Genomic DNA, 17,944 nt, shown 5'->3' on the forward strand with positions numbered 1-17,944 from the left:
CTCTACAGATTAGAAAAAGAAATAAAAATTAAATGCTAGTGCACCTTAGGATGCTTTGCAAATGTTTCTAATTTTTTATTGCTGAGGAACAAGGAAAAAACTACTTTTGTAAATATAATAATACTTTATATTTGCATTTTTCTTTATGAATGAGAAGTCATTTATATAAAGTTTGCTTTTGATAAATGAACTACTCTAAACATTTTGTTTTACTACTTACAACTTTTTGTTTTTAAGCTCTTGTGAAAATTTTATTCATCTGATGCAGTCATGAAGTTATACTGGAATCTCAGATTATTCAGAGTAGTATGTCACTTTCATTCTTCTTATTATATATGTAATTCAAGTTAATATTTTTGAAGACAATGCCATCTTTGGTACTCTTTGCAGATCAGCAGCAGGACTGATTCATGGAAATCACTTTAAAAGTGTGCGAGAAGGTGACTAGCTGCTTATTCTTCCTGAGAGAATGAATTGAAAAGGAGGCAGGATGCTATCAACCAGTAACATTGCAAGCATATTTTTTTCAGGCATAAAAACTTTTCTGGAACCGAACACAGTAGTGAATATTTTCATTACCATGTAAATGGAACTTACAGCCTTTCTGCTTAAAAAAAAAAAAAAGCTCTATTTTAAGCAGAGCAGATTTTCTTCCTTTTTTACTGTGATGGTGTACTTGCATTTGTCTTCATTTGGGAAAAATGACCGTATCATTCCTTCACTGAGAGAAACGGATGTTTTTATAGACATCAGTTTTGATGTTTTACAATTATGGTCATAATTTTTCCTTTGTTTTCATGATGTTTAAAGTTTGACTAGAGTTGACAGATTAAATTGCAGCTTTGGAGTTCCTCATACAAATTCTACTTCCTCATAAAAAATATTAAAGGCTTTTAATACTAGAAGATATCTGGAAAAGTTTTGAAAAGAATTTGTAGTACTTGGGGAACTGTTGTCTCTTTATTCTAACATTAGTGGGTTAATATTCTACAAAAACTAGAAAGGAGGTTACTACTTAAAGATGTAGATTCTGATACTGGCAACTTGGTTGCTTTTTATTTATGTCATCTACTGAGAAATGTATTTTGGTACATGTAGAGCACTTGTTTACCTGCTTTGGAATTTGTACTATTTGCTGTGATGTACATGAACTCTGTTTTGATTAATTTAAAAACAACCCTTTTAATTTTGTTTTTAACAGAGGGGGACACAGTTTGTAGAAGGCTTAAGTGGACAAGAGACTGAAGAACACAAGAAAAATGCCGAAACCAGTAAGTAGCTGTTTTCTTACTCATCTGAATCTAACGGGGTTTTCACGTTTCAGAGTAGTGATCTTATGACAGCTGTAGTTGTTTTGACTCTGCCCTTTCTAGGTTTCATGAGATCTGATAATGTACAAGGAGTACATTGGAGTCCAGATAGTTTAATAAAAATGTGAAAAAAGATCAAGAAAGTGCAGTACTGAAGAGGGCATGAAGCAGACTTGGAGATGGGGGCAGTACTTATAAACCACAATGAACTTAGAGCCCATTTGGCTGGCACGAGGAATTACTTTTCAGGAATTGTTGACTTTGAGATGAGATGACATACAGTGGTTAATGGGGGCATAATTTGAGCCTGACTCAATGATTGTGAGAATCAGTGGAAGGATTTGCTGCAGGATTTGGCAGGGGAAGACAGAACATGTGCAAAGTGTCTGAGACAGCAACAGCACTAAGTTAGGTGGTAGTTTTACCATGGTAGAGGGTATAACCTAGAAGGTGAGTGTTGAAGGGAGGAAATAGGCAGTGTTTGTGGGCTCCTGTTCATCCTGCTTCATCTGAGATAAGGATTCATCCACTTTCTATCCAGAGGAAAAAAAAAAATCTCCAGTTTCTGTTTTGATGATAGTTCTAGAATTCTTTGAGGGCATAATTATTCAGCAGCTTGATTCTTTTGCTGTTGATGTGATATTGGTCGTTTAGGATTTCATCTGCCATGTGTTAAATGACTTTTGCTTGTCTCTTCCCTTTGTATCCAGTGAGGAAAGCATTTATAAAGGAAATGGAATTGTCAGGGGAGATTATTTCTATTCAACTCAATTGATTTATGTAATAGCCTCAGGCTTTCTTTGTTTACTGATGTTTCATTGAGGTAGTAGATCTGGACCAGACTAGATCTATTACTAAAAATGCTTAGTTAGCATGGGACTGTCCGAGGACTGGAAGTTCTCTCTGAGCTTGTGCTGTTGGTTTACTGACCAACTGGCCATACCATATTATTTCAGTAATTTATACTTTTTCCTACTGTGGGTTGGGAGCAACATCTTAGTACTTTCAGAAGTTGGAATTAGTTACATGTATCCTGCCCCATTCTTAGAGACAGCTGCACTAATAAAGACAGGAAAATGAATTAGCAGCATACTGGTTTCTCACCTTTTTGAGTCCTGGCTATGATAATTGAGTAGTGCCTTTGATAGAGCTTCTCAACTGGAAAACTGTATTTTAAGAATAAGGCAAAAAGTCCCTGTGAGCTTATGCAGTTTCTGAGGCCCCCAATTTCTGGCAGCTACAGAGCAATGAAGTCACAGAAGTGATGACTAGAAAAAAAGACAGCCTGAGTTGAGGGTACTTCTTTTTAAATTCTATAATTGGAACCACAAAGTTTAGGCAGGCGGGGTACCCTCTATTTTAAGGACCTGAGAAAATCGTAGGAAATACAGTTTTAGGGTTGTTCACAAGAAAAGCAATGTCCTTAGAACTGAGATTGCAGAGGTGTGGAAGAGCTCGCGATCTGCCCTAGGAATGGAAATTAGCTATCACATCTTAGGAAGGAAGCTGGACTCGTGCCAGAGATAATATTTTTTTTTTCCTTTTGTGATTAGCTTTATATAAAGAGTTCTCATATTGGGATGTTCTTGTATGTCTCTTGATGATGTAGGCTCATGTGAGATTAGAAGGAAGCCAAGTGAAAGAAGTCATTAAGAAATTAAATTAAATTGGTTATATTTCTTGAAAAAGTCATATAGAATTCTTTGTCAGCTACAGGTCGCTGTAATTATAATTGGTAATCAGTGAATGAAGAAGAAGCACACATGCCAAAGATTAAGTAATTTTACCTATAAAGATCAAACCTTGGGTTTTGCTATGGATGCTTCTTAAATGGTAGATTGCTTTGCCCCCCCCCCCCCATTTGGAGACTGTAAGAGCCTAGTCATTGGTTATGTTTAATGAATCTGACATTGTTCTTTGAAGAGTCTTGCTGTTCTGCAAGGGTTTGATAGTACTCGACTGTAGTAGGTCTCTTCCTCTGGATATTCACTGTAGCTCTTAACAGTTGTCTTTAAAGACAATCCACAATAACCAAATGTACTTCTAGTCTGGAAACTATCTGTGCTTCAACTCCATGTTCTTTATTTTTGACAGCTGCTACAATAAGACTGTCAGTGTTCTGTAGCTTTATTATTGGAGGTCTTGTAACCTGAAAGCTAATGGAATAATCATGGATAAAAACTAAGAAAACCCAGTTAATGGAACTGATGAGAATTTGGACAGTGTTATTTTATAGCTCTCTTCTCTATTACTGTGACCTATTTAAGGTATATATTGTTTTTTCCAGATTCTGCTGTAATGATCCAGTTTATAGTTTTCAGAAAATCTGGTTATCTTGTAAATATGTGAATCTGTGCAGTACAACTATAAGTAAATTTTCTCCACATTTGTTGAATGATTTTTGGTTTGTTTTGCATAACAAATAATTAAGCTATAGATTGGTTTAAATGAAATCAGTAAACATTAAATCACAGAAAAGTTGCTTTCACATTGAAAATTTTTATATAGTATTCCAGACAAAATTAAGTAAATGAAGACTAGTAAAGGGTCTTGGCATAGTTGAATTTTAAAGCAAAGATCTTTCATTTTTCCTGGAAGTCTCAGTCTGAAACAATGTTCATGCCACTACGAATGATCTTCTTATACATGGCAGTAAAAGGTCATTGTTCTTATGTGTTTGGGATTTTCTCTCTTAGAGGCTACTGAGTTAAGTAGCTTGAGTGAAGAGGCTGTTTGGAAAGTGTAAAAGGGACTTTAATATATTGTCCTGAGATATTAATGTAATATGTGTCTGAAAAATATATATAATTGAAACATTTTTCTTGTTTGATTGCTTCAGTAGACAAATCTGTTCACTTTGGCTGTGTTTGTAACAAAGTGGCTTTCTATTCTTTCAAGCAATTCACTCAGTATCTCCTCTACTTTTAAAACAAAATAGTTCCGAGATTTAATATTCTCATTTCTGCCTAGCAGTGCAAAATTAAATTTAATTCAGCTTCTGTTTTGATCCATCTAAAAAAAATCGGTGACTTCGTTTAATTAGGTCTTTGCTACTGTAATCAAAATTAAAGCTTTTAATAGGGATGTTTCCAGAGTGCTTAGTTCTCTGCTTACTAAAGAATAGAATATTGAATCTTATTTTCAGTACTTTCTTTCTAAAAGAACAGATACAAACTATTTCTAAGCTGTATGCTGTTCTCCCAGATCTTCACCAAAAATAGAAACACAGAAACTAAAATTAGACATCTCTAGTTACATAACTGTTAATCATTTCATAGGCTAAGAAGACTAGGTTTAATTGACTGAAATATTAGTTGCATTTATAGGGTGTAAGAGAAGTTAAAATTATCAGCTGTTTTTGCTGGTAGTCTGCAGCATTTTTGTACGAGTCTGCAAGGCACAAAAGAGAAAGCATTATGCTGGGCAGTAACAGGGGTACATGTCAAAGTTACAAAGGTTAAAAAAGTTCTTTTCAATTCCAACATTTTACCGTCTTGTGTGTTCAGAAGGAAGTATCAGATTCTGGAATAATATGGATGTTTAAAATTTGAATTAATATTTACAAGATCAAGGTAATTTCTGTGAAGTGAACTGAAATAGTGTATAATTTTTTGACTAGAGCATTCTACAGGAAAATCTTTGAGGTGAGTAATGCACTATTTGAATTATGATTTGAAATATGGTTTATTTCTGTAGCATAAACAGACAACTTATGTCAGTTTGGAGAACTGCTTTCTTTTGATTTGTCTATTAGTAAAATCTACTTGCCGCTATCCTGTATTCTTCTGTTCCTAATGCTGTTGGAAGGGACCTTGGGACCTTTTTACCTTCATTAATTTTTCTCTTGTATCTCTTCCTACGTCTGCTTTGAGGTTGATATGGAGAGTGTGCTGTGTGTATTTGTACAGTGTGTAAAGCAGTGGGACCAATATACTGTTACTTCTTAACAAATAATTTAATATGCAAACTTGATACAGTAATTGTCTGAACTAGTGTGAAGAATCTCTTGGAAGAAATTTTTTTTGCTATATGCAGTTTTCTCAGAATTGGACTGGTTTCTGTGACTTTTGCATGTGAGTAATTCATATTGCATTTATTAAAGCAAAACCACTGGAAACCTTTTTCATATAATTTTAAATTACTTTACTAAATATTGATACCTACTGAAAGCTGAACTGCCACAACTAGTATCTATGAATGATACAATGAAGTACAGTAATAGGAAGTATTAGACTATTAAGCTAACAATCAGGTTCTGTGCATATTCTACAGTCTCTTATCTATATTTGAGAAGAGGTCCAAAGGTTAATGTGGTGACTGTTCAATATAAATATTGTGAAGGGTTCGATTTAGATACTACAAGGAAGTGTAGAAATATTATTTCCAAGTCCCTAAAGCAGTGAAAGAATACAACAAAAATACAACTCCTGTTTGAAATCCATGTTTTTAATATGTGCACATGGATGTTTATTGTTCTAGGTATGTTCATTGACTATACTCTTTACTGGCTTGGATAAATTATTTAATAGATAAATTGCTTTAGACTGTTTCTTATAAAAACCAATTTTGTGAGCTGCAGCAAATGTCCTCATAACCCTTCAGCAGCATTTGTTATCAAAACATCAGTTGCTCCCTTCACAAAGAATAATCAGCATGTATGTATGTCTTCTTCTCTTTCCCTTGACTGTGTTTAATCATTCTGAAGCAAGTCTGATGAAATACAGATAAACTCAGACTGACAAGTTCTGATGCCAAGACCTGGTCAAGCTCAAGAAGTGGGTTTATGTGAATCTCATGAGGTTCAACAAGGCCAAGTGCAGGGTCCTGCACCGGGGTCAGGGTGAGCCCCCCAGTATCAGTATAGGCTGGGGGATGAAGGGCTTGAGCGTAGCCCTGCAGAGAAGGACTTTTGGGGCTACTAATAGATGAGAAGCTGGACATGAGCTGGCAAAATGCACTCGTATCCCAGAAAGCCAACTGGACTGCACTGAGAGAAGTGTGACCAGCAGGTCAAGGGAGGTGATTCTCCCCCTCTACTCCACTCTTGTGAGACCCTACCTGCAGTACTGCATCTAGCTCTGGGGACATTAGCTTAAGAAGGATATGGACTTGCCTGGGTGGGTCCAGAGGAGGGCCACAGAAATGGTCTGAGGAATGGAACACCTGTTGTGTGAGGACAGGCTGTGGGAGAGTTGAGGTTGTCCAGCCTGGGGAAGAGAAGGCTCTAGGGAGACCTTACAGCAGCCTTTTAGTACCCAAAGGGGACTTATAAGAAAGATAGGGACGGACTTTTTAGCAAGGCCTGTTGCAATAGGACAAGAGGATATGGTTTTAAACTAAGAGTCTAGATTTAGACTAGATAAAAGGACAATATTTTCTACAGTGAGGGTGGTAAAACACTGGAACAGGTTGCCCAGGGAGGTGGTAGATGCCACATCCCTTGAAACATTCAAGGCCAGGCTGGGCAGGGCTCTTGAGCAACCTGATCTGTTTGAAGACATCCCTGCTCATTGCAGGGGGGTTGAACTAGATGACCTTTAAAGGTCCCTTCCAACCCAAACTAGTGTGTTTTATAAGGTGAAGAACATAACTGTCACAATACAAGGGTTTAAAGCATTATTATTTGGGAAAAATTTATTGCAAATAGATAAATATGTATATGTACCCAGATTTTGAGACAAAGCCATCTTGCCTGAAATAAGGAAAAACTACTTTTTGTACCAACTTTTTCCAGATGCTTCGTGATCCTTTTATGGTGGAAGGTTTCTGTCCTGACCGCTTATGTTGTTTGGTATGGGCAAATGGGCCAAGCTAAATAGTCGCTTTAAAAGCTGTGAAGTAGGTATTGGTATTCTGAGCAGAGATTTGGTCCTCTAAATTAGAACTTTGCGGTAACATTTTTCTAAATGTCCAGCAGACTCTTTTCTATGCTATGCTAAACTTCACTGTGTTTTTTTTATACCCTCTTACAGCAGCTTTGTTTCTATAATGTACTCTTGAAGCCAGCTGAAGAAAATATTGTGCTAAGCATTTTCTACCTCTTAGATTTTTTTTTTTTTTAAAAAAGAAAATAACTTGTTAACTTGCCCTTTTATCTTTTCCATTGTGGTCTTTTAAATACAGCTGGCTTATGTAATTTACCATACAGTTGCATGAAGACAATATATTCACAGTGAAATTCTGCCAGAAGGAGGCAGACCCTAAAGGTGTTCACATTTTGCCTATGGGTTGTGTGTTTTTCTTTTAAATGCCACCTTCTTCCCAGCCCAAGAGTGCACTTGTCCTAGCTTTGCTGGATGAACATCAGTATATTCATATATCTAAAGTGGGAGCTGAGAAGCTGTTGTATATTCTCTGCATTAAAACCATACATAGCTCCATGGGTTAAGTGTTGGAAGCATTGGAGTTCATTGGTTTGGGGGCGGGGGGGGGAGTTGGGGGGTTTTTCTACTGTGTATGTCATGGTGGTCTAAGTCAATGATTTCTGGTTCTGGATATAAGAGGACTGGTCTAGGAGTGCTATATTGGTGGGTGTCAATTCTGTCTGTCATTTTGGAGCTTCCATTCAGATATGACGTTGCCTGATCTGTGGAGGAGGAGGGGGAGATCTCTCAGCACATGGACCTTGCCAGATTCGCAAAGTCTGAGCTACCCAGTTACTAAGCCTACAATAGCATTTTTAAGTATTTCCCAGACATGACCACCATGATAATTTAATATTTAATATTTCCATAGAGATATCTCAATCAGTAATATGTGATATAGATTGTAAAATTGTGGCATCAAAAATGTTTGTATGTAGTCACTTTTTAACCTTAAAAATGAATGTTTGCTGAGGCATAGTCCTATAAATTGCAGAACCACCTAGAGAATGTCTTGACCAGCTTACCAGAGTAGGGTCCTTATAAGGCATCTACTCAGATTTCAGGCAAAATTACATGTTAATATGCCCAATGAGACTTGTGAGTTCTTACTCTGAACCTGTGCACGGCAGAATGGGATTAGTTTCATGACTGAGCAGCTGAAGTAATTGGCTAAGACTTGTCTAGTGCTTTGTCATAGTTTCTGAAGTTTGAGGAAAGATGTGTAATCCTGGGGAGAGCAAGACTGAAAAGCAGACATTAAATGAGTCTTGTGGTGTGAGTAGTGGTAGCCTTCCAACGCTTGCTACAGGAAACCTTCATACATTTGTCACTATTGCAAGAGCTCTTTCCTGTTTCCGTATTCTGTGGTAAAGTCGGTTCAGAGTAATTATGTTCAGATTAGTGTGTCTCTGCATAATTTGTGGTTCAGATAATTTCCCCCTTTCACCGATGTCACATTAGGAGTGTTGCTTTAAAGTAGCTGGATACCCAACAGCAGTTTACATGAGTAACAGTCCACTGCAGATTTTACTAGGCCTTCTCTACCTGCATTTTCTCAGTTCCCTCCCTTATTTACAATGTGGAAATTTCCCTCATGACTCTTCTTAATGTAGTTGTTTAGCTTTATATGTCGGACAGTGCAATTGACAGCAGAGGTTTGATTACTTGAGTGTGTCCAGAGAAGGACAATGAAGCTGGTGCAGGGTCTGGAGCACATGTTGTGTGAGGAGTGGCTGAGGGAACTGGGGGGTGTTTGGTCTGGAGAAGAGGAGGCTGAGGGGAGACCTCATCGCCCTCTACAGCTACCTGAAAGGAGGGTGTAGAGGGCTGGGGATGAGTCTCTTTAATGAAGTAACAAGCGATAGGACAAGAGGGAATGGCCTCAAGTTGCACCAGGGAAGGTTTAGACTAGATATTAGGAAGCATTTCTTTCCAGAAGGGGTTGTCAGGCGTTGGAATGGGCTGCCCAGGGAGGTGGTGGAGTCCCCATCCCTGGAGGTGTTTAAGAGTTGGGTTGACATAGCTCTGAGGGATCTGGTGCAGTCGGGAACTGTCAGTGTTAGGTTAATGGTTGGACTGGATGATCTTCAAGGTATTTTCCAACCTTGATGATTCTGTGATCTTGTTGAGAGCATACTGTGTGATTGAGGTTTGGATTAGATAAGTAAACCTTCTGGGCTCAGTCTCAGGTTTTGCCGAAAGTAACCTTATTTTCCATGCCCAGAAATAACTGAAGCTGTGAAACAATGTTAGAAGGTTGTAAAAGCTCAGTCTTTGTACGCCAAAAATTGTAAGTCAGTCCAAAAATCTTAGAAAGGGAAAAGATCAAATGTAGTGTTAACTTTGTGTCATCCTAAATAACTTGTATTGTAAAAGGTAACAGTTTAATATTGTTATCATTTAATGTATGACTTTCTTAGAACTTAAAGTGTAAATATTACCAGTTGGGTGATCTGTTAATTAGAAGTTCAAAAAAAAAGAAAATTGATAAAGATGTAAACAATTACTGTAATGCATTTAAGTTGCCAGGTACTCCTATTGTGTATTTGTATCTATCACAGATGTAGCAGATGTATACTCTTAGTGAACTCTGCTTTAAATTGAGGCAGTAATATCCAGCAGTGAACAGCATCTACATACTGTGTTGAGTTTGCTTCTGTATCTTCTACTCTTCTGAGTATTTTAATTCTTGTGAGGGATATAGACTTTCAGGTAGTAGTTCATTTGTAGAAGATGACATTTGTTATAAGGATATTTATGTAAGAAGTTTCAGCTGCAGCTCTTAAGAAGTCTGCTGCAATTAGTTGAACTTGCTGTGCTTTAGATCTTCTGTGACGCTTCTTGTTTTGGCAGTGGTGCTGTTACATAACAGAGCGGTTTGGCATTTCATAAAGTTACATTTTAGCCTTATCCTTTATAACTTGCTTATTGTAGTTGCCTTAAAGCAGGGTTCATTTTTAAAATTGAAAAACTGCTTAAAAAAACCCCACCTTCTTGTAATTAAGGGGCACCACTCCCCCCACTCCCCCCCCCCCTTAACCAGTGCAGCTGGCAGTTAGCCCTACCATTTAAAATGGGCTATTCTGTTAGAGAATAGGCAATTTTTTTTTCCTCTCAAAATGGGCAGTGAGAGAATATACAGAAGACACCTCTTTTCCTTCCTCCTGACACACACACTAATTTTTTTTTTGCAATAAAAGTTTACTATCTTTTACTCCAAAGCCTTCAACTCTCGTTCTTTATCAATGTTTGCACATTAAAAAAGTTTGCTAACCCCCTGTTATCTTCCTTGTTTGTAGGTCTATAACCTAGAGGTCCTCAGACTCCCAGTACTCTTGTCTTGTGTATCCAGCTCATGCCCAAAGTTGTTTACATTGACACAAAAGAAAGGAGTGAACAAGTTTAATCTGTTAAACAGGGACAAAATTCTGTCTGGTTTTCTTTTTCACATTCTTAGATCTCCCTTCTGTGTTCTGTCTTGTGGAGATATTTCCAGGCTCTCACTTCTGAAAGTATTCCACCTGGTGGCAAAATTAGGGAAATAGTTAATGGAAATGGTTTACACAGATGTAGATCAAGTAGTGTAAGAACCTGTAATACAAGTCCTAATTTATTCCTGTTCCATATTTTATAGTAGAGAGGGAAAGAAATTAGAATATATCTGTGTGCCTTAAATAAGTTTCATGTTTCTGGTTTTTGCATTTATAGCAAAGTAGATTTGACCTCTAACACTTTATATTCCTATGTGATACCCTGGCAGTAGGAATGGAGGACCATTTTAACAGTGAGAAGACAGTACTGTGCATTTAGTACTTTGTTCTATTTCATGAAAATTCTAACTTCTGTGTGTACGAGTTGAAGAGAAATGGGAACAGGCTGTTGTACTTCCAAGTAAGGGAGGCTTCCAGGTATCTCCTGGAATATTTGACGGCTTGTTTTAGAACAAATAAAACCAGTGACTGTCCAGAGTCATCTAGAAAATGGCTTCTATTTAAGAAAGAAGATATTAAATGAATAGCAGTGGTTTTTTCAGCCTTGTAGTAAGGGAATTGAATGGGATCAGTATTAAGGAAAGCTAAATTCTATAGTTCCTCCTTCCATTGATGAAAAATCTGCTATTAGACTGTCCTGAGGTGTACAAACTCTAGTCTATATACTTTAAGACCCCTGTACCTCTTAATTTTAGAAATAGCAGGGCAGGAGCTGCTTTTCTTTTTTATATTGCCAAGTATAAATACCTTAAAATGGTATGTATATGACTAGGAACTCTTCTTCTGCACACATTTGGGAAGCCCACTGAAAGATAGTGCCCAGTAGCTCAGTGTTGAGTGACAGTAGTCACAACAGCTATCCCATTACATTGATTTTGAACTTTGTTCCCTGGTTTGACCTTCAAGCCTAGTGTTAAATATTATCCTGAAAATGTTTTTATACTAAATAAAAATTGAAATTTTTTACTGATTCAAATTTTCCATTTTTATATTTGCTGTGTTCTTTGTGTATACAAGACCGTTAAAAATAGTTGAATTTACTTACCATATGTTGTGTCTTACAGGCTAATCACAGCATATAGAAGCATTACACTGTTACAGTATTATTTAAATATTTCTTTATTTTCTGCAGATCAATGTCAGAGTAACCACAATGGATGCAGAGTTGGAATTTGCCATCCAGCCCAATACAACAGGCAAGCAGCTCTTTGATCAGGTAACTTATATGTGTCTCTGCATGTGTATGTGTACAAGCACATAAAACTATTGTGGGTATTAAGGCATAAACTGAGAAAGCAGAAGTGTTCTCATGTATAGATAATGTTTTTTCTTACATTATCTAAGCTATGCTCTCAGTTAATTTGAGCTTCCTCATTACTTCTCATGGAATGTAATAAATTCAAAGTCAACTCTGTGTAAATAGGTTAACAATGAGGCTTCAGTTGAATCATGCATATAGAACTGCTTTGAAATTAATGGTATTTTTTATGTCTAATCGCGTTATAGTTGCAACTGCAATATGATTGTTAGAATTACGTGTATGAGAAATTTATATAGCCTTTACTGTTTTATATGAAGTAACAATAAAAGTTAATTGAGGAAAGTGAACATCTTTTATTTTCCAGGAATGGAAGCTGTGGATACTTTTTCATTTCCCAAATGTTAGAAAAGTAATGTTGTCCTATGATCCAGTTTGAAATTTAAGTTTAAAAAAAAAAAAAATACTAAGTGGAAAAGTGGAAATGATGGCTTTTAATGTGCTTATGGATTGTAGATCCATGAGAGCTACACGTTCTCACTTGATAGTGTCTCTGTTGTACACCAGTCAAACAGCCTAAATGAATGATTTCTTAAAAAGGGTTGTTCTTGCATTCATTTCATGTGATGTAGCCGTCGGAATCTTGATACAGTTTTTTGGTCTAGTTTGTGGAGTGTTCTAGAAAATGTTAAGAAATAGAAGCTTGTCAATGTGTTGTCTTATTTTTCCTTGAGAAACAAAAAAATATTATCTAGATCCAAGATGTATTCATTTAGTTAAAAACGCAGAAATATTTGAAATTGCTCTTTGAAACCAGTTTAACTATATCAACACTTAGGTCTAGAAGAACTGTTGTTTCTGTCCACTCCAGTCTGGATGCTTAAAGTATGTAATGATGGGTATTAAGAGAAAGTAACACACTGAAAGAATTTTTCAGAACTCTTACACTTTTAATTGACCTTTAAGAGTTAATTAAATGTCCTAGTATATAAGTTGAAAGGAAAATGTTTGTTGTTTTGTAACACTGAGCTTTTTCATTTAGATGAACAAAATTTAATTTGCAATTTTGTTTGAAATGACTGACTGACTCTTAAGACTTCTAGCCTCTGCCCCTTTCTCTAACATCTTTAGCTTCTACATAGGAATAGACTTCATGACTCTTTCAAAGACTTCTTGAAGAAAGGGGCTGTTCTGCTTTTTGTCTAACCAACACCACCATCAAATAAAAAGTATGGTAATCTGTGGCACAGGAGCCTCCAGCTGTGACTTGCCTTTTGCCAACCTTTGCTATCTTCTGCCATGCAGTACTGGGTGGGGTGACGTTCTGCTGTGTAATGACTTGTGCCCAGGTAATCAGGTTCATCCAAATTAGGGCATTCACAAACAGTTAACAAAGATACAGCTCTGAATTCTTCTTCATGCTCTCTTCAGCTTTGTTCCTTGATTCACTGTGTGGTGTTTGACATCCCACCAGCTCTTACACTTAACTTCTGGAAGTTTAAATTGAAAAATTCTTAGGTCAAACAAAATCAAACATTATAGTTGTCAGGAGAGAAGCATCTTCCACCTGATCTTAAATTCAAATGCAAGTTCCGTAGAGTAACTTCAAGAGCTGAACTGCATTGTGAAACCAGCATGAAGTTTTCAGACAAAAATTACGCTGTTTAGGGAAAGAGAATCAAACAACACTGTTTTTGAGACAATTGGCCTTCCAGGTTTAGGCAGAAATGGTGTACATGACAGTAGACTTGTTGGTTATTGCTTGCAGAAAATAACCTCTCCATTAATTTAGCTGGTTTTTAGTGCTCCTCTATGTTTTTGGTGAGAAACTTGTCTTTTTTTCAGTCAGTGGTTAAGGTTTTAATTTGTGTTTTCTGGACTTGTTTCCCATTCTGTGTGTGTGTTCATCATCTTCATCTGCTAGCAGACAAGAATTCAGCATTTGATATCTGTGGCTTTCTCTTTTCTCTTCCATTGTGAAACTCAGTAAAAATGGCCCAAACCCATTTTTTTTTTTTTTTTTTTAAATTACTCTCATTTCAAAAGGTGTCTTAACATATTTATCGTTACTCCTGTCTATCCTGTCAGTGGTCAGAATGGGCAAGAGGGGATCTGTCCTCCTTTAGTCAACCAACTCAGCATCTGTAACTTTCCTAGGAGAGGAAGAACACTGTGGTGGGACACGTTTCTACACACTGATGGTAATGGTGGGGGTTGATTGTTGTTTTTGATAAGGTGTTAGCACTGGGCATCAGTACTGCTGGTTTACTGTAGTTGACATTCAGAAAGAATGGGAGAAAGAAATGGGAGAAAGAATGTCTCCTTTACGACAAGTTATACGCCATTGTCGTTTCCAAAGAGCTCATAAATTGTCCCTTACAATCTTTTGGAAGCTGACTCAATGAAATTCTTGCTAGCTTGTCTTTATGTGTATGTTTTAATTTGCCAAAGCATGTCTATTGCTCTGGTTGCTTTTCTTCTCCGAGAAGCTTTTATTGCCTATCAACAGTTAAGTTGTAGGATGTGATGGTGGATAAATCTTTTACAGATGTGATGAAGGCTTGTGTGAAGTCCCTTAATGAATCTTCTGAGCCATAATCAAACTCCTGAGTTTCTCATTCTGTACTTATTTTTCATATTGTGCTACTGCAGTGCATAAGTGCTTATATTATCTTGGTAAAAAGTTTCAGAATTTTTTTTCTCTTTCCTTGAGCTGAGAGGCAGTGGTAGACGATGTTCTTTCCTTATTTGTGGAGTCTGAAGTAAAACAAGCTAATGTGTTAAGTTATTTTTAGTGTTGATTTGCAAGCATGTGTAACTGTATTGCAGTAGACGGGTTGTCTGTATTTAAATAATGTGCAATATGCATCTCGGTTGAAGGGCTGTAGTTAGCAGGTTAGAGCAAAATATTTTGACGTGAGCATAAGCACTTGTCTCCTTATGCGTTATGGGCAGAGCTGTTGAGCATCTGTAGTTCTTGCTGACTACTTTGGCAATTCGGAGAGCCGATCAGGTACAAAGGCTTAACTTGGACAGCTGTAAAGAGCATTCTCAGTCATCTGATAAAGCCATAAGTAGTTTGATCAACATCATATAGGCGATCTGTGCCAAAAGAAGCAGCAGGTCTGAAACGTCTGTGTTGGGACAACCAAATCTAATGTTGCTCAGGACCATACTAGTAACATAAACTTGTTCTTAACGTTTCTTATGTTCTAAAATAAATGGTGTAGGAATTCTAGACAAAATAACTGCTCACTAAAGGAATCGGGTTGAATCTGTGAACGTTGTCCATTCTGTGCTTTGGAGTTTGGAGGTGAAAGGGTAGAGGAGTTAAAAAGGTGCACACTTGAATGATTGTTAAGTAATAAAGCAAATATACAAGGCATCAGAAGTAAGTTTGCACAGCTATCTTGTGACGTTTTCTAATTTTCAAAATCTTAATTTTACAACCCGATAGTACTACTTTAAAATGGAGGAGGATCTATGTGTAAAATTCTATTTACTTCACATGCATCTGAATGCTTCCATAAAACAGCCTTCAGTAAACCAGCTTGCCAGCATGGTCCAACCTGAGAACATATGTAAGTACTGCCATACTGGATCTTTTGGAGCCAGAGTTTACAGTTAATAAATAATCTTTGTTGGACCTTTCTGATTAATTGCTTGTTGAATCCATTCATACTTTTACTATGCAAAAGACGTGTAACAGTTCCACAGTTTCATTATACTCTGTGTAGTAAAAGTACTTGTTTGCTTTCAACCTGCTATCTAACGATTTCTGTCGATACTCTTGATTCTTACATTTTGAGAAATATTGAATAATCATTCTCTATTTTCCTTCTACATGCCATGCAAATTTAATAGATTGTATTTTTCCTTGTTTCTCTTTTAGTAGCCTTAGTTCTTGTCTTAGCTATGCAGAAAATGTTCCATGTCACTGATCATTCTTTTCAACATTTGAAACATTTCCAGTGCTTCAGCATCCTTTTTTAAGTTGATGTGACTAGTCCATATGTAGTGTTATAGATTTGGGAATGCCATAGATGTCTATAGTAATATAACAGCTTTGTTGCTTTTTTCCTTTTCAACAAGAACTTTGTTTGCATAATTAAAATTGTTGTCTTTTACATAATTTTGTTTTTATTAAATATTATCTTTTATTGAGGTTCATCTTTCTTTTTACTGATCATTCACAGATCTTTATGGAAGGTTTTCTACAGCAGATTTTGTCACATCAGTTTCATCCTTTTTTGCAGATCACATATGAAGTCCTCAGGGACTTCCCTGGTGGTTACTACAAGTCTGTTGTGAAAACAGTTTATTTTTTTTCTTCTTTCTTTTTAACCATATATCCATAAAAATACCTTCCCTGTATTCAAGGACAGTTTCGTTTCTTTAGTAGCCTTTCGTGACGGACCTGATCAGAAATCTTACAGGAAACAGGAAATCCATGTGTCGTTTATCAGCTAGATCATCCTTATCCCCTTTATCATTAACTCTTAGAAGATCTCAAAAATATTTGAAAGAAGTTATTCATCCTCATTACCTCATACTTGTCCACAAGTATTATTCTTTATTACAGCTTCACAAGTTGTCTTTCAAATATGAGGGTCCTGTTTGCTACCTTGTATTCCTCAGGTGCTGAATTTGATGTATGCTGTAAACTGCACACTGCAGTTAGTAGTTTGACAACATGGTGTTTGAGTTGTGGTGAATGCTTCCCTGAGCCTGATGTTTTGCTACTATTTTAATTTTTGTTCATGTAAAACCTGATTACATTTCAGTTTTGAGATGTTTTTTGTTGCTTAATTACCATTAAAAAATCCTGTTACAGCGATTACTGATGATTATTTATAATTTACCTTTAGGTGGTGAAAACTGTTGGTCTTCGTGAAGTCTGGTTTTTTGGGCTACAGTATGTAGACAGCAAAGGCTACTCAACTTGGCTGAAGCTGAATAAAAAGGTAATAATTCCCTAATGTTTAGGCAATTGTACAGTCTGAAACATACTTTTATAAGGCTTGCCGATTTAATGTTGTAGGTGAGATACAGCTGGCTTCAAATTTAGTTGACAAGTTGCTTATTTGCTATAAATGACAAAATACAGTGTTAAGTTTGGCTAGTTATAAAAGAATGTGCAAAGCTGCATCAACATTTAATTTGAGAAGGAGATACTGTTTCCTGTATTTCCAGTACCATGATGATGCATGCATTAGGAAAACTTAAATTCATATGGTTGTCCTGTTTTCATGTAGCAAAATAGATTAGAATATATGTTTTAGAGTTGGGGATCTGTGAAGTATTTGACCTTCAGGAGTTTGCATGTATACAGCTATAGATCTTTAAAGAAGGCACCAGTAATAGGCTCCTGAACATATGTTTAGGTTTCTAATAGGTAGATCGTAGGATAACTTTTGTTTTGTTTTTCTCTAACAGCACTGAGCACTTTGTATCTCCAAGCTATGGGGAACCAGGTCATTTTACTTTAAATTCTAATTATGAGTTTGAATTATCTGCATTATTAGGAGGTAAATTAGGAGGTTTTTAAGAGCAAGTCCTACTGTCTGCATTTATATAATTTTCCCTTCTCTGTGGTAATCCAGCAAGTTAAACCTGCTAACCACCAAAGCTGTCTCCTATAATTTTGTGTGTCTTGTTTCATATGCAATAAACATTGTAGTGCTACAGATATTTTGTTAGCCCTAATGGCTTCTCTCCAGTGGTTGGAGACTACAGGATTTGATGCATCATTTGTGAAAAATACAGTAGACATTGCTATGTGAAAGTCTTTAGCAAGTTAAGTTGCTGGTGCAGTTTAGGAGCAGCAAAGGTGTACTCATTTCTTTCACTTTGACTAAGGCAGTTGCCTATCTTTTTTTCAAAGCTTGTAACATTTGATTTTTAAATGCATCATCATAAACTGTCTCTAACTTATAAGTTACTATTTAAATATTTGTGGTAAATATTGATACCATAAATCACAGAATAGATGTGCAAAGAAGGTTTTATTATGGCAGGAGC

At 36.5% G+C, this 17,944-nt stretch overlaps 1 protein-coding gene across 1 annotated transcript in view; it reads left to right on the forward strand.

Annotated features, from left to right (window-relative positions):
* RDX (radixin) overlaps window positions 1-17,944 on the forward strand; it is a 50,231-nt gene that overhangs the window by 6,852 nt on the left and 25,435 nt on the right. Inside the window, exons 2-4 of the mRNA XM_074915908.1 lie at window positions 1,202-1,271; window positions 11,798-11,881; window positions 16,792-16,887. Of these exons, the coding sequence (XP_074772009.1) occupies window positions 1,260-1,271; window positions 11,798-11,881; window positions 16,792-16,887 (192 nt within the window). The 5' untranslated portion in view covers window positions 1,202-1,259. The remainder of the gene's footprint in view (window positions 1-1,201; window positions 1,272-11,797; window positions 11,882-16,791; window positions 16,888-17,944) is intronic.

Source organism: Athene noctua, chromosome 1 (assembly GCF_965140245.1).
Source record: "Athene noctua chromosome 1, bAthNoc1.hap1.1, whole genome shotgun sequence".
NCBI lineage: Eukaryota > Metazoa > Chordata > Aves > Strigiformes > Strigidae > Athene > Athene noctua.